The sequence below is a fragment of the Salminus brasiliensis genome, chromosome 4, assembly GCF_030463535.1.
Source record: "Salminus brasiliensis chromosome 4, fSalBra1.hap2, whole genome shotgun sequence".
NCBI lineage: Eukaryota > Metazoa > Chordata > Actinopteri > Characiformes > Bryconidae > Salminus > Salminus brasiliensis.
Window position 1 is genome coordinate 46821455 of NC_132881.1, and position 23719 is coordinate 46845173.

Here is a 23719-nt window from a genome sequence, read left to right on the forward strand (position 1 = left end):
GTGAGGGGCCTTGCTCAAGGTCCCGACAGTGGCAGCTTGCCGAGCCCGGGTATCGAACCCACAACCCTGTCATCAATAGCCTGGAGCTCTAATCGCTGAGCCACCGCTGCCTTTTTAGCTCAAACTTGCATAGTACACCTAATAGTTGGTCCGGGTCGAGGTATGATCATGTTCACACCACAAACGAACCGCTCCAGAGTTCAAATGGGTCCGGACCAAGACCACCTCCACCCAAGGGTTGTTCTCAGGACTATTTCGGTCCACATCCAAGTGCAATTTAAGCGGACTATAAAAATGTACAGGTGCGAAAACGCCCTAAAAGTGCTCAGTGCTCCTTCAGAAGCTCCGCCCCCTAAAATGAATGTGAGTTAATTGTTTCAATTTGGCGGCACAAGGGGGGCCTGCTCAATATTAGGCGGTGGTACTAATGTAATGGCTGATCAATGTATTGTATAGAGCAAACAACGCTTCCAGCAACTCTTGGAGGTCTCTCCACCTCCATCCATGGCTCTTCACCCATCCATGCCCATCTTTAAATTCAAATATTTATTTATTTATTTATTTATTTATTTATTTATTATTTAAATAATGTGTGGGTTTCTACTTTTGTTTCAGTCCCTCAAAATACCCTATTATTGACTACAGCTCCCAGCATGCAGTGTGTCCAAGCCCCACCCCAGGACTCAGATTGTTGGGACTTTTATTATTTTTTTAATTGTTTTTATTCATTATTAATTAATTAATTTATTTATTTATTTATTTATTATTTAAATAATGTGTGGGTTTCAACTTTTTCTTTAGTCCCCCAAAATACCCAATTATGGACTACAGCTCCCAGCATGCAGTGCGTCCAAGCCCCACCCTAGGACTCAGATTGTTGGGACTTTTATTATTTTTTATGATTTTTTTATTCATAATTAATTAATTAATTTATTTATTAATTAATTTATATTCATTAATTGTTTATTCATTTTTATTATTTATTTATTTATTTATTATTTAAATCATGTTTGGGTTTCTACTTTTGTTTTAGTCCCCCAAAATACCCAAATTATGGACTACAGCTCCCAGCATGCAGTGCGTCCAAGTCCCACCCCAGGTCTTAGATTGTTAGGACTTCAGCCAATTATCTTCACGAAGGTGTGGGCTTGTGTTTGGTGATCGACAACGAGGAGCACCAATAGGAGCGCGAAAGAGCGTGGCGTCGAGGTGACGTGGCGCTCAGCGGACCAATCGTGTTGAGGCAGCGGGGGAAGCTGGAGGCTGCACAGTGTCTCCGCTCAGAGAGACGCCTGATTTCGGCACCACGTCGCTGTCCACTGACTGCCCGGAGAGGTAAGAGGCCCCGGAGCTCCAGCTGCTCCATCTTCACTCACTGTGCCGCTGCGTATGTCTGTGCCGTGTGCTCTGCTGTGTAGCTACGGTTTGATAGGTGCCAGTAGGCTCGTCCACGGTGAGCCTGTGGCCAGCTGACTGTAGCCCAGCTGACACTGGAACTGGACTGGACCCACGGTGTCTGACTGCACTCAGGGACGCAACGTAGAACAGTGTGTGAACTTCAGGCGTTTCTGCTGGGTCTAAACCGAGCAGAGCCAGAAGATCTAGACTCTGGTGCCACAACACTGGATGCTGTGGAGATGTTTGCAGACCTAATGACCCATTTGGTTCGGTGTGGGCACCAGTCCGGAGTGCAGAAATGATCTAACCCTAAAGGAGATGTTCTTAGATGTTTACTGGTTTTAATGGCTGATGCTCTTATCCAGAACCATCTTCTACAGGTTGGAGAACGTAGAGTTAGGAGTCTTGCCCAAGGTCTCTCATTGGTCTAACGTGGTGGGCTTTTTGTAGAAGACCTGTAGGGTATGAAGAACCTGGCACTGACTTCTTTAAACCTTTCGAAAGGTTCTTCAGACGTTTACGCTATATGGACAAAAGTATTGGGACACCTGCTCATTCGTTGCTTCAAAAAAAGATGATCCTGCCGATCCATCCCTTTTGTTGGAGTAACTGTCTCTACAGTCCAGGGAAGAAGGCTTCTTCTACTAGATTCCAGAGAAACTTTGCTGTGAGGATTTGATTGCGTTCAGTGGCAAGAGTGTTAGTGAGGTCAGGGTGTTGGGTGATCACCACCTCACCTCATCCAACAACAACCCTACTTCCCTACGTATCCCAAACGTGTGTTCACGTCAGACAACCAACATGGTTCTTCCACTGCTCCACAGCTCAATGCTGGGGGGGGCTTTATACTCCTCTAGCCTTAGGGAGTCCTATTCTATTGGCAGTACTTCTCTACAGGGCCTAGACAAGCTCTGTGTGGGGTTCAACTTAAAGTAGTCGAATGCACTCATTAGAAGGGGTGTCCACAAATATTTGGACATGTAGTTTTCTGTATGGAACCAATCCGCTGGGGATCGTTTGAGCCATTTAACACCATTAAAAGCTGCACCAGATGTAGCGAGTGCTCCTAGTGGGCATGTAAACATGTATGACAAAGGGTCTCGATGCACGGTGGTCTGGATTTTGCGTGATTTAAGGGTGTTAGCAAATAAAATATGCGACCTCAACACAATTGCTTTACTTAAGTTTACTTGTTTTGGCACTGACTTTGATGATGTAGCACATTCATTCAGTTATTCGTTTGCAGCTACCTGCCTCATTTCCAATCACGCAAATCCGAAGCACCTTCATCATTAATGTTTATATGCCCATTGGGAGCACTCTCTACAGTTGGACGGTCTTTTAATGATGTTTAATGCAGTCTAATGCCGTCCTGCAAGACATTTTATTGGATGTATTTACTTTAAAGTGATTGATGTTGACCTTTCAACTAAATTAATTTGGTGGAAGAGGATCTGAGGCACAAAGCTCGACCTAAGTGGTCGAGTGAGCATCACACAGAACACTCTCTCTACCGGTTTGGATGATCTGAACACTGAGATGCTTTTGGGAAACTGGGCCTGTATCCTGTCTGAGGCTGTAGTGCGGAGCTGGTGTGGTCGTAATACTCCCACAGTCTTAAAAGAAGGAGGTAGGGAGGTTCCTCAGGAGTTCTTTACTGAAGGCAACGGTTCTATACATCAGATGTTTAAAGGATTCTTCTCTATAACAGAAAACATGCTATACAGAACCAAAAAAACTCAGTATCTGCTAGAAATTATTCAGTACCTATTATGAATTATTCAGTATCTGCTAGAAATGAATCAGAAACTTTGATAAGTTATTTAGTAACTACTACAAATTATGCTAAATTATACAGTATTTGTGAAATTATTATGAATGTACTGTGAATTTTTCATTATCTACTATGAAGTATTCAATATTTACTATGAATTATTCAGTATCTGCTATAAATGAATCAGAAACTTTGCTAAATTATTAAGTAGCTACTATAAAATTTTCTGAATATAATGTGAATTATACAGTATTTGTGTTTTTATTATTTATGTACTATGAATTATTCATTATCTACTATGAAATATTCAATATTTACTATGAATTATTCAATATCTACTATAAATGAATCAAACTTTGATAAATTATTAGGTAGCTACTATAAACGTTTCTGTATATACTGTGAATTATACAATATTTGTGAATTCATTATTTATGTACTATGAATTATTCATTATCTACTATGAAATATTCAATATTTACTATGAATTATTCAATATCTGCTATAAATGAATCAGAAACTACAATACATTATTCTGTATATACAGTGAATTATACATTACCACTGTAAAGTATCCAGTATCTACAGTAAGTGATTCATTGTCTACCATGATGTGTTCAGTATCTATGAATTATAATTTATCCACTATAAACTCTTTAGTATCTACAGTGCATTATTCAATAGCTTCAGTAAAATTTCCAGTGTATACAATGAATTCTGAAGTATAATGTGTCCAGTATCTACTATACGTTATTTGTTATCTTAAACTGTGGAGGAGGATCTTGTTATCTTGTGTGTGTTGTTTCAATTCAAAATGCTAAATGTGCAACAATAGGAAATTGCTTGAGGATCATTGCTGATTGGATCATAAATTACCATATGAAGGTGCCTACCATGATAGAGCTTAAGATGTAGAGAGTGATTGGAGTATGGGGGAAGGGGATAGGCTGGACTGGATTTTGTCATTTTACACTTTAGTATTAATTATTACCGACTATAAAATTATTATTGAGTATCTACTAGGGCTGGGCGATATGGTAAAATTCTATATCACAATATTGATATAAAAAAGTCTTTTTTCTTGATACATGATATTTATCACGATACATAATCACAGACTAAAAACATCAGTGGTTACAGATTCTTCTAAACTACTATTCAGATCCTTCCCCATACTGAATATAGTCATTTATACTCAACATCTGCTGCTTTTCATGTAATTACACTGTTAGTAATGTTAGAAACCTGCAGCTGATCAGTGTTTATTAAGCTCTAACAGTCTCCTCCATATGCTTAGAAAAGAATACTGTTATCACAATAACAGAATTGATCACAATACGATAAAATATCATCATATTGTCCAGCTCTAGTATCTACAGTGAATGTTTTAGTACTTACAATGATTTACTATGAATTATTCATTATCTACTATGATTTAATCAGTATTTATTATAAATCATTTAATATCTGCTAGAAATTACTTAGAAGCTTAATAAATTATTCAGTATTCTGTATATTCTGCGAATTACACAGTATTTGTGAATTAATTACATATATACTATTAATTATGCATGATCTATTATGAATTATTCAGTATTTACTATGAATTTGAATGGTATCTACTACAAATTATGTTGAATATACAGTGAATTATACATTACCACTATGAAGTATGTGGTTGGTGGTTGGTGTGGCGTAACAGATAACCACAGATAGACCACTACCTGCCACTGAGCTATCACACCTTGTGGGAGACTGGGGTTCGATTCCTGGTCTGGGTGGCTATGCTGTGCTACACCAATATGAGTCTATGGGCCAGACTCCCAACACTACATTGGCCCAGTTCTGTAATATGAGTAACCTTGTAAGTCGCTCTGGATAAGAGCGTCAGCTAAATGCCATAAATGTAAATGTAAACGTAAGTATCCAGTATCTACAGTAAGTGATTCATTGTCTAACATGCTGTGTTCAGTATCAATGAATGATAATTTAATCTCCTATGAATGCTTCAGTATCTACTATGATTTATTCAGTGTAAAATGAATGTGCTTGATTAGCTGGGAGAAAAATTAGGATGAAATGGGTTAATCTGGGTCTGGGAAACCACTCTGAAGCGTTTGTGCTGATGCCAGCGGAGCAGGGCTGAGATATAACAAAGCAGCTTTTCAGCACATATGGATGAATGGAATTAAGTTCCCATAAGACACTCGGCCCTCAGCATCGCCGCTGCAGTGTAGCCCGTTGGAGCAGGGGGAGCGAGTCAGTGCCTGCGTTTACAGTCAAGTGATGAGGCATCATTCAATCATCAAACTAATTACAGCGCGTTAGTGAGTCTAAACAGGCTGCGTCGGTTTCTACCTGACTGAACAGAGTCTGCTAGCTGAAATCCCCTCTGAATTGTTGAATGAACGCCTACAGTGTTCGTTTCTGTCTGGCTTGACGTAAGACTATGAACAAATAAATGCTGTTTAAAATTCCTTCACAAATACAGGAACGCTCCTGTTTGGGTGGAATGAAAACCTACAGCTGTTAGAGGTTTGCTCCCAGTGTGGTAAACTAAGTAAAACTACCTCCACCATGTTTGGAGGCTGTACTTTACCCTGGCTAGCTCTCACTGTGAGTTGTTGATGATGAAACTACCTCCACCATGTTTGGAGGCTGTACTTTAGCCTGGCTAGCTCTCACTGTGAGCTGTTGATGATGAAACTACCTCCACTATGTTTGGAGGCTGTAATTTAGCCTGGCTAGCTCTCACTGTGAGCTGTTGATGATGAAACTACCTCCACCATGTTTGGAGGCTGTACTTTACCCTGGCTAGCTCTCACTGTGAGCTGTTGATGATGAAACTACCTCCACTATGTTTGGAGGCTGTAATTTAGCCTGGCTAGCTCTCACTGTGAGCTGTTGATGATGAAACTACCTCCACCATGTTTGGAGGCTGTACTGTACCCTGGCTAGCTCTCACTGTGAGCTGTTGATGATGAAATTACCTCCACCATGTTTGGAGGCTGTACTGTACCCTGGCTAGCTCTCACTGTGAGCTGTTGATGATGAAACTACCTCCACCATGTTTGGAGGCTGCTGGTGAAACTACCTCCTCCATGTTTGGAGGCTGTTCTTTAACCTAGCTAGCTCTCACTGTGAGCTGTTCTGACTTCTACACACAACTCAGTCATTAAACAGACTTACCATGTCTTTAGGGGGGAGCTGAAGAAATATCTGTCCAGATATAGTCTGAATTTAGACAGAGACAGGGACGTTGCTATGGTAATATGAGAAGCATGTCCCACTTGAACCGGTTTAACCACATAGAAGTCCACGTTAGGCCTTTCATAATAATTACATACATCAACTTAACGTACAATATATGGACATAACCTCAATACATTTGCTGACCCCAGTATTGACCACTGTATATGTAAATTAACATCACCAATATTATATCCAGCCTCGCTACTCTGTCTGCTCTCTGGCAGGACAACGCCATCAGTCATATAGGAAAAAAATGCAGAGTGCGCAATGACCAATGCATCAATACTGGCTCTATATATAGACACACACACACACACACACACCAAAAAGTCCCTGTAGAGAAGTACTGCCAATAGAATAGGACTCTCTGGATCAGATCAACATGAAGCTATTGGCACCATGCTGCCTAATAATGCCAGGCGTGGGCTAGCGGGGTATAAAGCCCCCCAGCATTGAGCTGTGGAGCAGTGGAAGAGCTGTTTTCTCTGGTATGCTGATGATTGTGGTGCTTTGTCCAAATATTTTGGGATACTGAGTTGGGGAGTTAATCTAGTAGAAAGCCTTCTTCCCTGGACAGTAGAGACAGTTACTCCAATCAATAAATGAGCAGGTGTCCCAATACTTTTGTCCATATGGTGTAGATTTAACATTTTTGATATTGCTCACTACAAGTCAATGAAATGCAAGGTGTGTGTGTGTGTGTGTGTGTGTGTGTGAGAGAGAGAGAGTGAGTTTACTACCCTGAAACCAGAGCAGGCAAATTGCTGAAAGAGGCACTGAGCTAACAGAGTGGCTAGAGCCTCACAGACTGGAGTGAAATTGGATTATAGTGAGTGTGTGGATTAGCAGACCTGCGGAGTAGTGTGGCACACATGGTGGTGAGTGAGAAGCGTCCCCTGCACTGGGGGCAGAGGGGTCGTCCTCCTTACAGAGCTTTCAGTTTCCCAGCGGTGATGATGATAATGAGCGAAGGCCAAGCTTAACCTGCTGAGGAGCACTGCCTTCATAGGGACTCCCAATAGAGGGTCAGTACAGACCACCCTTCATCCATGGTGAGAGCATGTTATTCTGATGCTGTTGAGGTTTAGATACATCCAAACATCTAAATGTAGATAGATGATTATAATGAATGTGTAATAATAGGGGCTTCGTAGGGGCATGAGTGTGTACACATGCTTTGGAGAAGATCTGAAACAGTGGGAGATCAGATTCTCCTAATCTCTTTCAGGGAATCCTCACTGATCCGATTTAGGAATTGGGCAGGGAGGCCACACACACACACACACACCTCACACTAACCAGCACTGACTTGAACCCCATGTTTTTGGTCAGGTAAGGGGTGGTTGGGGTGCATGTGAGGTAGCTATGTCCTCATAAAATAGCCAACACAGGTGTTTCTAATAAACTGTCACCTTTGGTGAGGCTGCTGATGTGCATGTCTGAACTGTGGGTGTCATTTATTTATTTATTTTTTAATTAAGTGACGCTCAAATGAGCCTGACTGGATTCGTCCACCTCCTCCCACTGATCTGACCTTTACCTCTCCGAGCTCGTCTCCAAAAACAGTCTCTCAATAAACAGAGATTAGCTCACAGCTGGACACGCCTGGACAGAGCGAGCTGATCTTCTAAGAAAGGCTCTGTAGTGAAAAGCAAGGTGAAGCTTCCAGCTTCAGTGTGAGCACCTGAAAAAAACTCCCGAAAGGAGGTTTTGGCCATTGATGTGTAGACAACTGGGACAAGAGGTCCTCCTTAGGAACAATTACCTGTAAAGATGACCTGTGTTGTGTAGGGCTGTGTATTGGCAAGAGCCTGGCTGTGCGATAGTATTGGATAGATATTGTGATATATTGTGGAGAGGAACCAATTGCAATTTTCTTGGGTGATTCTGATTTTCATTTTTTTCTTAATACAGCTCCGGAAAAATTGAAGAGACCACCCTACATGATCAGTTTTATTGTTATTTATAGGCAGTGTGTTTAATGAAATGAACATTTGCATTGTATTGCTTTGCATTTTAACATTTCCCCTAAATTTTTGAGCATTTATTTATTTGCAGAAATGACAACTGCTCAAAAAAATGCAAAGAAATGATTATAATAATGATCATGCAAAGAAGGTATTATTCAAATTTAATCAACACAGTACTAATATTTGAACTTTGAGAGCACTCAGAAATCACTGTGGTGAAATAACCTTGACTGCCAATCACAGCTCTTATGTCTTGGTAGGCTCTTCACTATTCTTTCACATTGCTGTTGGGACTTTATGCTGTTTATAGTCTGCAAATTCAGGTACCTCAGCTTTGATGTTTGATGAAATGCCTGGAATTAAACATCTGTTAACAGATTCATTCCTGGCATTTCATCAAACATCAAAGCTAAAGTGGTCTCTTAATTGTTTGAGATTCCAGTTTGTTTCTTTATTTTCAACCAACTTCAGTTAGATGTTTCCTACAATGATCTGCCAGTCTCTGACATCAAGCACTGTTAAAAGTATAAGTTCACTGAGGAACGTTTGAGGGTCCTTCAGTTTGAATTTATGGAGGAACCTCTTAAGGTGCTTTGAGGAACCTTCAAGGAGCCTTTGTTCTTCTAAAACCCTTTTCTTGAAGGTTCCTCAAAGCACCTTAAGAGGTTCCTCCACAGTTTCAAACTGAAGATCATCCAAATGTACCTCAATAAACGTATACTTTTAAGAGAGTGAGGACATAGACTGACTGGAAAATCGGTTTGATGTGACGAAGACAAACTAGCCTCTCGTCCGTGTTGGAGAGACTGCCAGACATGTTGCCCGCCCCTCTGTTGGCTACCTGAGGGAGATTAAAGACCGCTGAGCAGTCTGTGAAGGTAAGAACTTCACCGATGACGACACCTAGGAACTCCCTCTACTGCCGTCTGATTAATAACCAGTGGTTTGTGCTGCTCTGCCGTCCTCCGATAGTCTGCAGTCGTTGTTGTCCTGACGCTGTGCCACCAGGCTTTCCACCTCCATCCTGTAGGCCGTCTCATCACCCCCAGTCATCGGGTCCATGACAGTGGTATCATCAGCAAACTCGGTGGTAGTGGTGTCGCTGAGTCAACAGGGTGTGCAGCATAGGTCCCTGTGTTCATGATCCGTGCCCTGGAGGTGTGGTTTCCAATCCTGACAGACAGGTTCTGCCCCTCAGAAAATCACCGGAACCCTGTTTGGTTTCACCATGACATAAATAGGGTGCCCAGACCTTCATCCAATCAGAAATCTATACACAAGCCCACTGATCTGGACTGCAGACTGTCTGTGAGAGCAGATACATGCTATTCTCCTTAAGGACACTCTCTAACACACACACACACACACACACACACACACACAGCAAGCTCACACCACTTCAGCTCAAACGCCTCTCTGAGTTTCTATCTTCATTGTCTAGGACACAAATCCACAAGTGGCCTCTCTCTCTCTCTCTTTCTCTCTCTCTCTCTCTCTTTCTTTCTCGTCCTCTCTTTCTCTCTCTCTTTCTTTCTCATCTTCTCTTTCTCTCTCTCTCTCTCTCCTTCTCGTCCTCTCTCTCTCCCCTTCTCGTCCTCTCTCTCTCTCTCTCTCTCTCTCTCTCGTTGTCTTCTCTCTCCTTCTCGTCCTCTCTCTCTCTCTCTCTCTCTCTCTCTCTCTCTCTCTCTCCCCTTCTCGTCCTCTCTCTCTCGTTGTCTTCTCTCTCCTTCTCGTCCTCTCTCTCTCTCTCTCTCTCTCTCTCTCTCCCCTTCTCGTCCTCTCTCTCTCTCTCTCTCTCTCTCTCTCTCTCTCTCTCTCTCTCTGGGTTGGAGGATATGATCACTGACTGCTAATGTGGCTGCACACACACACACACACTCCAGACACTTTCCCTCAAGTGTGCTTGATTGCTGTCTGTGTTGAATCTTCAATATGTCCTAGATTCTTCAGAGACAGCGTTTGGTCAGCTTGTAATACAGCACAGACTTCATGAGTGGTCAGTCTGTATTACAGCACAGACAGAACATTTGGGCTGTCTGTAATACAGCACAGACAGAGCAAAAGGCCAGTCTGTAATACAGCACAGACAGAGTGTGTGGTCAGTCTGTAATACAGCACAGACAGAGTGTTTGGTCAATTTGAATTACAGCACACACCGAGCAAAAGGCCAGTCTGTAATACAGCACAGACAGAGCAAAAGGCCAGTCTGTAATACAGCACAGACAGAGTGTTTGGTCAATTTGAATTACAGCACACACCGAGCAAAAGGCCAGTCTGTAATACAGCACAGACCAAACATTTGGTCAGTCTGAATTACAACACAGAGAGAGTGTGTGGCCAGTCTATAATACACCACAGACCGAGGGTTTGGTCAGACTGTAATACAGCACACACCAAGCAAATGCCCAGTCTGTAATACAGCGCAGACAGAGCAAATGGCCAGTCTGTAATACAGCACAGACAGAGCAAATGGCCAGTCTGTAATACAGCACAGACAGAGTATGTGGTCAGTCTGTAATACAGCACAGACCGAGCACTTGGGCGTCTGTGTGCTATTTGTGAACATGCTGCGTTCAGATTTTACTGGACAGAAGGAGAAGCGTGAAATGGGGACATCTGTGTGTGTGTGTGTGTGTGTGTGTGTGTGTGTGTGTGTGTGTGTGTGTGTGTGTGTGTGTGAAAGAGAGAGAGATAGAGAGAGAGAGAGTAGAAAAAGAGATGGAGAAGAAAGAGAAACACATGCTATATCATTATCACATATATAAATACAAATGGACTATATGGACAAAAGTATTGGGACATCTGCTCATTCATTGCTTCTTCTGAATAAAAAAGAGCTGATCCGGCTTTTGTTGGAGTAACTGTCTCTACTGTCCAGGGAAGAAGACTTTCTACTAGATTTTGGAGGAGGAGCATTGCTGTGAGGATTTGAGCAAGAGCATCGGTAGGGTCAGAATGTTGGATGATCACCTCCCCACCTCATCATTCCTAACTCCACAACTCACCTCAAAAGTACTGGATGGAGCTCCACCACCATCATTCCAGAGAACACAGTTCTTCCACTGCTGGGGGGCTTTATATTACTCTACTAGCCCATGCCTGGCATTAGGCAGCATGGAGCCAGTATGTTCATCTAGTTTATCTGCTCTAGAGAGTCCTATTCTATTGGCAGTGCTTATCTACAGGGAAGCAAGGGGTGCAACTTAAAGCAGCTGCATTCATAATTCATTTATTAGAAGGGGCGTCCACAAACATTTGGACATTATATATATATAAAGAGTGTGTGTGTGTGTGTGTGTAGGTGTGTGTATGTTTGCAGTGGGGGTAGGTATTGAGAAAGGGACTTAAATGCACCTCATTTTAATGAAGGGGGCTGCTGTTGCTTGGCTACCGACGGGGGCTGTACATCAGTCCTCTACAGCTGCCGCTAACACACCAACACACACACAGCCTGCACCAGTCAATGAGCCTCTCTCTCTCTCTCTCTCTCTCTCATTCCTTACACATGCACTTTCTTAGCAAGCTTACCGGCACACACATACACTCACGGTATTGCCTTCCTCTTGAGCGTTGTCAGTAGTGTCTAGTGTGTGAGCGTGAGTGTGTGTGTGTGTGTGTGTGTGTGTGTGTGTGTGTGTTTGGGTGTGCGTGTGAAGGGAGGGAGAACCAGCCGGGCAGACATGGAGACACTCAGCTGGTTCTGCAGGAGTGACGATGAAATGAAGGTGAGGGCTACTGTGGAGAGAGAGAGAGAGAGAGTGTGTCTGTGTGTGTGTGTGTGTAGCATGTTCATGCTAAGATGTTTTCAGTGTTAAAGATTTGTTGGGTTCAATTGCGGTCCGTGATGTTAGAGAGTGTGTGTGTGTGTGTGTGTGTGTGTGTGTGTGTGTGTGTGTGTGTGTTAAAATGTGTTAGACCATGTTAAAGCAGATGGACTCCGTCATGGTCACTGAAGGAGCTGTGATTGCACTGTCATTCTTCAGTTTCAGTCTCATCGACCTCGTGCCGATTACATAAAGACCACATTAAGACCACCGTAAATCCACCTTAAGGACTAAACAGCAAGTCAGTGGTGGAAAGTCATTATGTCCAAATGTTTATGGACACCCTTCTAATGAATGCATTCAGCTGTTTTAAGCTGCAATTATTGCTGACACAGATACAGCTTGTCTAGTCCCTGTAGAGAAGTACTGCCAATAGAATAGGACTCTCTGGAGCAGATCAACATGAACCTTTAGGCACCAATGGCCTAATGCCAGGCGTGGGCTAGAGGGGTATTTAGCCCCCCAGCATTGAGCTGTGGAGCAGTGGAAGAGTGGAACCCCTCTCTGGAATGATGGAGGAGCACCATCCAGTACTTTTGGGATGAGTTGAGAATGAGGTGGGGTGGTTGTAGAACACGATGGAACACATAACATGGTAGATGTTGAACACTGTGGAACACATACCATGGTAGATGCAGAACATGGTGGAACACACATACCATGGTAGATGCAGAACATGGTGGAACACACATACCATGGTAGATGCAGAACATGGTGGAACACACATACCATGGTAGATGCAGAACACGGTGGAACACAAATACCATGGTAGATGCAGAACACGGTGGAACACAAATACCATGGTAGATGCAGAACATGGTGGAACACACATAGCATGGTAGATGCAGAACACGGTGGAACCCAGATACCATGGTAGATGCAGAACATGGTGGAACACAAATAGCATGGTAGATGCAGAACATGGTGGAACACCTATAGCATGGTAAATGCAGAACACGGTAGAGCACACATAGCATGGTAGATGCAGAACACGGTGGAACACACATACCATGGTAGATGCAGAACATGGTGGAACCCAGATACCATGGTAGATGCAGGACATGGTGGAACACACATACCATGGTAGATGCAGGACATGGTGGAACACACATACCATGGTAGATGCATAACACTGTGGAACACATACCATGGTAGATGCAGAACATGGTGGAACACAAATAGCATGGTAGATGCAGAACATGGTGGAACACCTATAGCATGGTAGATGCAGAACACGGTAGAGCACACATAGCATGGTAGATGCAGAACACGATGGAACCCAAATACCATGGTAGATGCAGAACATGGTGGAACCCAAATAGCATGGTAGATGTAGAACATGGTGGAACACACATACCATGGTAGATGCAGAACATGGTGGAACACAAATAGCATGGTAGATGCAGAACATGGTGGAACACATATAACATGGTAGATGTTGAACACTGTGGAACACATACCATGGTAAATGCAGAACACGGTAGAGCACACATAGCATGGTAGATGCAGAACACGGTGGAACACACATACCATGGTAGATGCAGAACATGGTGGAACCCAGATACCATGGTAGATGCAGAACATGGTGGAACACAAATAGCATGGTAGATGCAGAACATGGTGGAACGCATATAACATGGTAGATGTTGAACACTGTGGAACACATACCATGGTAGATGCAGAACATGGTGGAACACAAATAGCATGGTAGATGCAGAACATGGTGGAACACATATAGCATGGTAGATGTAGAACACTGTGGAACACATACCATGGTAGATGCAGAACACGGTAGAGCACACATAGCACGGTAGATGCAGAACACGGTGGAACATGACAGAACATTTACAGGATGGCAGCCATAGAACAAGCAAAACATAACAATAACAATGTAGAACATGGTAAAACACAAAGCATGGTAGAACACTGGGGTGGAGACAGTCAGGTGCCCATGCAGTAACAGTGCCTCCATCATGTTTGACAGATGAAGATCGCTCCTTTCTTCCCCATTTACGAGTTAATCTTTCTTTCCTCTGTTCAGATATAGAACACAGTGGAACCGCGTGACGGATTCTGAGCACGGCAGCTGAAAGTGACTGTGCTGCTTCTCTCTATCCAGGTAAAGATGTCGCAGGTGAAGCAGGTGGGGCTGCTAGCTGCCGGCTGCCAGCCCTGGAATAAGGATGTGTGTGCCGCCAGCGGGGACAGATTTGCGTACTGCGCTACGCTCGCTATATACGTCTACCAGGTAAACGCCATCAGACATGTATGAGGTACTAGAGCCTCAGACTAGAGTAAAAGTACCAAGAATGTGACCTGAGTGGACGAGGAAGTACTCTTTAAGTGGAAGTACTAAAGTATTCAACATTTTTCGTACTTAAGTATCGCAAGTACGTAAGACAAAGACCACCGCAGCAGGAAACCGTCCCTCAAAAAGCTGCATCCTTGAGTCGGTACTTTATGTCTATATAACTAATGATGATAGAAGTCCTGTTTTATTGTTGAGTTAATGTACATTTATTAATTAATTGCATGATTTGATATAATCATAGTTACATAAATAATAAGCATTCCTTTACATTCAATTTTTATTCGAATAAATCAGCTGTTTTGTTATGCCGGGCATAGCAACCAGAATCTCGCATGATGCTTCAGTTTTTAATAAGACCAGGCCGTAAAACACTGGTCACAGGCACAAACCATAGCAGGCAAAACAGACAAGGGCGTGGCCAGAAGAGTAGTCACAATGACAAGCCAGGGAGATACACCAGAGAGGCAGCAACAAGCACAGCAAGCAAACCAACCCAAAGGGCAACCCAAGAAAGGGGAGAGCAAGGAGGTAAGCACGATACACAGGAAGCAACGCAGGTGGGCCCGCTCGGTACGGCAACGGACAGGTTGGCAATACTTGGCTAAGTGACAAACAGAGGGCTAATAAGGGACAGGTGATACTGATCAGAACTGCGGACTGAGAACGAGTGCTTGTGATTGGTGGAGAGGGGACACGTGGTGCTGATGTTGATTTGGTGAATTGGAGTATGTCGAGTCTATGGAGCAGACGTGTAAAGTACTAGAGACCCAGACTTGAGGAAAACTACAAGTGCTTGATCAAAAAAGTGACTCGAGTATAAGTAGAAGTGTCTTCAAGCTCCATAATTAACTGGAAGTACTAAAGTACTCAACATTTCTGTACTACAGAAAGCAGTCAAAAGTTTGAGTATCATTGATTATATTATTATAAATGCTCAGACTTAAGGACTGTCTCAGTTCCTCTGGCTGTAGTAGAAGGACAGGACTGTAGAAGACAGAGTTCATGAACTTCACGAGTCTTCAGTTCACTCTCTAAACAAACTCTCTCGCCCAAAAGAGAGAGAGAGAGCTGAGCAGACCTGACTCAACCTGCTACATATAAGAGTTTCATCTGTAAAACCAGTGAGGAGCAGCTCAAACCCTGAGCTTCACTTTCTGTAAACTCAACTACAGCTGAAAGATCTCAGGCCATTCGGACACATACGAGTATTTGCAGGAGGTGAAGATGGAGATGTTTCTTCTGGTGGCTCTTCTCCAGAGCTCTAGCGTAGCAGCGGAGTGAGAGGAAGAACGGTAGCATGCTGAGGCGGCTTCATCAAACCCGGTGGAGGGTGAAAACTTTGTTTCACATGCTGGTGTATGCTGGTTTGGTACTGGTCTAGTGCTGGTTGACCAGCATACCAACATTCAAAACATAATACATGCTGATTTATGCTGGTTTGGTACTGGTCTAGTGCTGGTTGGCACCTGTGCTGGTCCACTTGAGCTGACTTACTCGTTTCTATCCTGAATGATAAGGTAGTACAGGTCTTCTGAAGATGTCCATGTTACTTATCCTCAGCTGCAGTAGATGTGAGTGAATGCCATTTAATGTATCCACTTCATTTCTCTGCTGTAATTCTCTTTCTGATGCTGCCGGCTGAATTCTGACCGTTCAGCTGGATCACCGATATAACGAGTTTAAGCTGAGGGCGATCATGTCTGAGCACAAGAAAACCATCACGGCTATTAGCTGGTGTCCACACAACCCCGAGGTGTTCGCCAGCGCCAGCGCAGACAACCTGCTCATCATCTGGAATGTGGCCGAGCAGAAGGCAGTCGCCCGACTGGACAACACTAAAGGCACGACTCTCCCTATTATATATATATATATAATATTGAGATTTTGTTAAATAATTGTTGACAGCCCATTTAAGATTTATGATTGGGTGAATTAAACTAATGTTGGCCATTTTTGCTTTTGGGCAGATGCTTCTTGTTTGAAGATCTATGATCTATGTCACCATTTAATTTAATTTAATTTAATTTAATTTAATTTAATTTAATTTATTTTTTTATTATTTTTTTTATTAAATTAAATTTTATTTTATTTACAATTATTTTATTTAATTAAATTATTTTTTTATTTTTTATTTTATTAAGCTTAGGTGTCCTATATTAAGGTAATTCACATTACATATGATTTATGTATGTATGTTTAGTTTATGTTAAGTGTGTGTGTGTGTGTGTGTGTATGTGTGTGGAGGGGGGTTGAGGTTGGGGGGGGGGGGCATGTCTATAAATAAAAATACAATGATCTTAATATGTCTTTGTCATGCTGTCCTGTTCCCTGCAGGTATCCCTGCCTCTATAAGCTGGTGCTGGAACACGGGTGACAGTGTAGCCTTTGTCTCCCACCGCGGCCCTCTGTACGTGTGGGCGATTTCTGGGCCAGACTCGGGGGTTACAGTACACAAGGAAGCCCATAGCTTCCTGTCAGACATCTGCCTGTTCCGCTGGCACCCAATAAAGAAAGGCAAAGTGGTGTTCGGCCACACAGACGGGAGCCTGTCTGTCTTTCAGCCAGGTGGGGTAATAATCACTAGCCATTAGGTTGTTGTTTGATGTATAAATAGTAAGGGTCTGACTTTGGTTGGGGTGAAAAATGCTCAGATGTCCTTTATCAAGTCTATTTACCACGCTGTTATTTTGTTGATTTTACTGTTTTAGAGGGCTTGTCGAATATAAACTTTGATTGGCTCATTTACATCAAAAGCTCACAGAATCCATATATATTATTGCATAGTTGCAACACTGTAACAAAAACACTGTGATTATTCCTTAGTCTTACTGGATAGTGCTGCTGTCCTCTCATTGTGTCCTCTCAGCGCAGTGTGATGTTAGAGATGTAGCCGAGCTGAAGAGATTGTAGCCGGTTAGCTTTTAGCCTTGCCCCCAAGTCACTTCCCTGGGTTTAAGCTGGTGGTTTCCCTTCTGATGTGTGTTTAGCCTAGCGTAGCTCTGATGGTTGATTCAACTATGCCAAGATATATAGCTAAAGTTTTCCTTTAATCCTAACTTCACTTTTAAGTGCTAATATCGCTCATCACTCATCACATTTCAATGTATTAATGTAGATCCAGTACATGTATCTCCAAAATAGTGACTTTACAAAAATTCAACATATGCTTAGCTTTAAATGGAAGAACTTAGAATTTGAATTCCAAGTCATTTAGAGCATTTATATTGGTCTATTCATTCAGGATTATTTACACAGTTTACAGAAGTTAAAACCATAAAGAAAATTAAAAATGGACTAAAAATGGACATACATGGTTTTCATTGGACAGCAGCAATATACAGTGGATATACAGAGCTTATTAGATGTTAATGTTAACAGTACAGCAGTAAGTGTTAGCTCGTTAGCACTATAATCTAACTGAATGCACTATGCATAATTCAAGTCAGTAAAGCTAAGTAGTTTATTACTTGGACAAAAGTATTGGGACACCTGCACAATCATTGTTTCTTCTGAAATCAAGGATCTTAAAAAAGTTTCTCGTGCTTTTGTTGGAGTAACTGTAAACTCTACTGTCCAGGGAAGAAGGCTTTCTACTGAATTTTGAGGAACATTGCTGTGAGAATTTGACTGATTGCATTCAGGATGTTGTCAGAATGTTGAATGATCACCACCCTGCCCAATCCCTAACTCCCCAACTCATCCCAAAAGTATTAGATGGAGCACCATCAGGGGGATTTATACCCCTTGTGCCCACGCCTAGTATTAGGCAGCATGGTGCCAATAGGGTCATGTTTATCTGCTCCATTGAGTCCTATTGTATTGGCAATATTTCTCTACAGGGGCTAGACAAGCTGTGTGTGTGTTGCAGTTTCACCCCTGTCTCGGCAATAGGTGCAACAGAATGTAGCTGAATGCATTAGATTAGAAGGGGTGTCCACAAACATTTGGACATGGTGGTATTGCATGGAAGCTTTATCATCCTTATATCCTGAGCCCCCAGGAAAGCACTGGGAATGGTCAAGCTGACACGCATGATATCATACTCAACAACATTCCCAATCTACTGTTTATTGACTGTTTATTAATTTGTGTTTATTCTAATATTGGCTAAAAATGTGTACTGCCTCTATCAGAAAGCCTGAGATGCCTGAGACGTCTGCTCAGTTCTGTATTTTGGCTAAACAATAAAAATCTTCACTCCAGGCTCAAAGAACCAGAAGCACGTGTTGCGTCCAGAGTCTCTGGAGGGGACGGATGAGGAGGACCCGGTCACTGCGCTGGAGTGGGACCCCCTCAGTACAGACTACTTGTTGGTAGCCAACATGCACAATGGCATCCGACTGCTGGACTCGGAGTCTCTGAGTTGTGTGACCACCTTCAGCTTGCCCAGCGCAGCCGCGTCCGTACAGTGCCTGGCCTGGGTTCCCACTGCACCGGGCATGTTCATTACAGGGGGTGAGAGAGGACATACCCACCACATACACTGCTGGTCAAAAGTTTTACAACACCCTCAATATTCTGCATGCCCACGCAAGCACTGACTGGCACTGCCACTTCACCCACCGTCTTCTCCGCACAGCTAAAACTGAGGCCTGCTCCAGTGTTAAGCTGCTGAGCTACAAGGTGTGGTCATGTGAGCCGCCTATCACACAAGCCACTGTGAAGCTATTGTGGATTTGACCGTTAACCGCGTACCACGCAGCTCGATTTAGGGGCGTGTCGGTGTGTCTTTGATATCATAACTATGGGAAAAGTTTGCCTTGTGCAGCTGGAAACATCAAAGTCATGTGCTAAGTCTCTTAATTAATCATGGGTGTGTTTGGTTTGGGCGTAACGTGCAGTAATAAACCAATCAGCGTGTGTCTCGCCATTCCCTTTAGGAGCCAGGTGCGGGCTGACTTTGGCGGGTTGCTATTTCAATGGCACAAAGCGGGGCTGTATGCTCTATGACCTGCAGGGGGCGCAGTCTAGAGTAACTGAAACAGCCCTGAAGGGGAATTTTATTTCCTCAGAGAAAACCGGGAATTAGGTTAGCTCAAAGTTTACAAAAAAAAATTGAGAGGCAGGGTAGGGGTCCTGCTGGGTGCCAGAGTGAACTGGACCCGGCGGCCTTCGAAGGGTATGAAAGAGAGAGCAGCGGGCAGGTAGGTTATTCCAGGTCACCTGCGAATTAACAGTGAATTCAAAGGAGAAAAAACATTGAACGTGTAGGAGGTTACACACCCGACTGCCGTGTAGGTGGCGGTTCTATATGAGCTCAGGTGTTCCCCTCAGGAGGTACCAGCAGCTTGGCTCAGCGCTCCGGGCAGCATGATGCGGGGTGGACTTGGCTTTGGTCCTGCCTGGAACGGCTTGGTGGGGTCCGCGTTGGGCACACGCCTGTGTTGACAATTCACTGCCAAGATAGCAGTGAACGTCTGACTGTTGACGTCTGCCTAGGCTGTTTTCAGTTAGTGGTGCTTCTCCTGTGTTTTCCATTGCCAAGATATACAGTAATACACCAGAAATGTACCTAAACACCCTCATTTCGAGACCACCATAGATATATTCACAGTGCCCTGGAGGTTTACGGCTTACCTTTGTACCATTTCAGATTATCCACTGAACTGGAAGTGCTGAAATGTCCTAAACGTCTCAAGTGTTCTAAAACTTTTGACTGATAATGTAGCCCACAACAGACCACCTATATACTGTACTCTCTTAGATATAGTGCTTCGAATGGTTTTTAGAGCGGCACTGTACAGTTTGTGCAGAATTATTAGGCAAGTTGTATTTGAGAGGATTCTTTTTATTATTGAACAACAACTATGTTCTCAATCAACCCAAAAGACTCGTAAATATCAAAGCTTAATATTTTTGGAAGTTGGAGTGTTTTTTGTTTTTTTTTAGAACTGGCTATCTTAGGAGGATATCTGTTTGTGCAGGTAACTATTACTGTGCAGAATTATTAGGCAACTTAATAAAAAACAAATATATACCATCTCACTTGTTTATTATCACCAGGTAAACCAATATAACACAACATTTAGAAATAAACATTTCTGACATTTAAAAACAAAACCACAAACAAATCAGTGACCAATACAGCCACCTTTCTTTACCATGACCCTCAAAAGCCTTCCTGTTTACGATCAGCATTGCGTGCAGCAGACACCACAGCCTCCCAGACACTGTTCAGAGAGGTGGACTGTTTTCCCTCCCTGTAGATCTCACATTTCATTCCATGGGGTTCAGTAGGTCTGGCAGTAGGTCTGGGAGTTGAGCTTCATTCCATCCTCAACCCGAAAAGGTCCCACAAGTTCATCTTTGATGATGCCAGCCCACACCAGTACCCCACCTCCACCTTGCTGGCGTCTGAGTCGGAGTGGAGCTCTCTCCTTTACTGATCCAGCCTCGGGCCCATCCATCTGGCCCATCAAGAGTCACTCGCATTTCATCAGTCCATAAAACCTTAAAAAATCAGTCAGAAGATATTTCTTGGCCCAGTCTGGACGTTTTATCTTATGTTTCTTGTTCAAAGGTGGTAATTTTTCAGCCTTCCTTACCTTGGCCATGCCCCTGAGTATCGCACACCTGGTGCTTTTTGATACTCCAGTAACGTTGCAGCTCTGAAATATGGCAAACCTGGTGGCAAATGGCATCTTGGCAGCTTCACGCTTGATTTTCCTCAATTCATGGGCAGTTATTTTGCACATTTTTTTTTTCAACACATTTCTTGCGACCCTGTTGGCTATTTGCCATGAAACACTTGATTGTTCGGTGATCACGCTTCAAAAGTTTGGCAATTTCAAGACTGCTGCATCCCTCTGCAAGACATCTCACAATTTTTGACTTTTCAGAGTCCGTCAAATCTCTCTTCTGTCCCATTTTGCCAAAGGAAAGGAAGTTGCCTAATAATTAAGCACACCTTATATAGGGTGTTGATGTCATTAGACCACACCCCTTCTCATTACAGAGATGCACATCACCTGATTTACTTGATTGGTAGTTGGCTTTCAAGCCTGTGATCAAAATACTCATTTGCCTGATAATTCTCCACACAGTGTAGAAGAACCTCCATTGGTTCCATTAAGTACCGTGTTTATAATGGAGATGTGTTACTGTGAACCCTTAACATGGTAAGGATTTTACATGGAGAAAAGGTTCTTCCACACTCATTTCTAATATAAACAAGGTTCCTTATGCAACTTAAAGCCTTGGAAGCGCCTTTATTTTTATGAATGTATATATTACCCACCAAAAGCTTCATTGTATATTCAAGTAAAAAGTTTTATTGGTCACATACAGAGTTATACACAGTACAGTTAACAGTGAAATGCTTTGATAGCTGTTCCATCACATGAAATGACAGGATAGAAAACAAAGTAGTTATTTAATTATCAAAAAAATATCTAAAATAAGTAAAGTATAAAAGAACAAAGACATACAGCGATAATAAGAAATAAATAAGAATTAAAATAGAAATCTGTACAGTAAATTTACACAAAGTTAATAAAGAGAAAGACATTTCATTAAATGATTATATTAAAGTAATTAAAATAATAATAATTCAAAAACAATAATTTCTTACATATTAACTCCTTAACACAGAAAGGCTTATTACACACTAAGGTGTATTGCTCAGTAACTACAGGGATTATTCAGTAACTACAAACTGGTGGGGCTATTCTCTGGTATTAGCACTTTGTAATAACACTTTCGGCCCACCGGCGGTTCTAGGCCGTTTAAGTGGGTTAGAGTTATAAAAAATATACTTTCCCTAGTAATGGAGGATATTGGGGAATGAATGATGATAACACTGAAACATTATGTGTATATAAAGCTATAATGCTATACACTGATGAATACAGCCTATATTATTACTATTATATGACCCCAAATTAAAATTCATAGACTGCCTGAATTAAATGTATAGGGTGAATTTTAAGGTCCTTTTTTGAAGTATGCACTAAACTGTGAATCAGAGTGACTATTCTGTTGATTGCATTGACATCTGTGACCTCAAATTACACTAATTAGACTAATTCCCTCGTGTGTACAGATTCCCAGGTTGGTGTTCTGAGGGTATGGAACGTATCAAGGGCGACCCCGCTGGACAATTTCAAGCTGAAGAAGACAGGGTTCCACGCTCTCCATGTGTTAAACTCTCCCCCAGCAAAGAAAGGTCAGATTTACTGTTTCAACAATAACAAATATTACATATTAAACATGGCTCATAGTCATTGGACAGTGTATATTATTATAATAGTGCAGAATTTACATCATACACACACTTATGCTGTACAGTATTTACACGTTTGTTAAATATACTTTGCAAAAGTATTCAGACTAAAATTAAAAAGGCATCAGTGGTGGCTCTGTGGTTACAGTGCTGGGTTATTGCTCACAGGGTTGTGGGTTTGATACCCAGGGTTACCCAGAGAATCTGCCCTTAAGCAAGGCCCTTATCCCTCTCTCAGCTCCAGGGGTGCTGTAGCATCCCTGATATTATGTACTGTATAAATTACAATAAAGGCACATTATTATTTATTTATTTATTTATTTATTTATTTTTGTGTATATAAAGTTCAGATAAATAATTTGTCAGCAGATTTAAAATCAGGGGCTGGATACTTATGTAAGTAGCCCCTGATTTTAAATCTGCTGACGAATTATTTATCTGACCTTTGTATCAAAGAAAACAATGATGATGATGATAATAATAATAATAATAATAATAATAATATGCCTTTTAATATTGTAATTTAGCACTAGATGCCACTACCTTTAGCTGCAGTAACAGCTTTAGGCATGTTGGGGTGAGCTCCAGGTTGCTCCTATTGAATCAATGGTGTCCACATTTTCCGAACAGTACCAGGAATTCTTGATTGGGCTGAGATCTGCCCGTGGTACAGTATTTACCCTAGTGTTGTTGAGCCACTCCGGTGTCCGGTGTTTTGTGCCTATCCCAAGCTTTGAAGCAGGACTGAGGCAGGTTGCCTTACAGTATCACCCCATCACCTTTAAATCCTAAAATAAGGAAAAGCATCCTCACAGCATGCTGCTACCACCCCCATGCTTCACTGTTGGGTAGTGTTTATTAAGGAATGGCCCACATTTGCTCTGATTCTGTCTCCTCTGACCAATGGTACTTTAATTAAGGTGGTTTAGAGACTGATTGTAAGCTGAACGTGCCTTCGTTAGGACAGCA

At 42.4% G+C, this 23719-nt stretch overlaps 1 protein-coding gene across 2 annotated transcripts in view; it reads left to right on the plus strand.

Moving 5' to 3' along the window:
* The first annotated feature begins 1247 nt into the window (after window positions 1-1247).
* The window catches only part of wdr17 (WD repeat domain 17), a 45683-nt gene continuing 23211 nt past the window's right edge, over window positions 1248-23719 (plus strand). Inside the window, exons 1-6 of one of the 2 annotated variants that reach the window (XM_072678579.1) lie at window positions 1248-1335; window positions 14338-14466; window positions 16187-16370; window positions 16864-17094; window positions 18733-18984; window positions 22571-22693. In XM_072678579.1, coding sequence (XP_072534680.1) covers window positions 14344-14466; window positions 16187-16370; window positions 16864-17094; window positions 18733-18984; window positions 22571-22693 — 913 coding nt within the window. In that variant the 5' untranslated portion in view covers window positions 1248-1335; window positions 14338-14343. Of the gene's footprint in view, window positions 1336-12036; window positions 12120-14337; window positions 14467-16186; window positions 16371-16863; window positions 17095-18732; window positions 18985-22570; window positions 22694-23719 lie in introns of those variants that run through there. The other variant, XM_072678578.1, reaches the window with a different exon arrangement.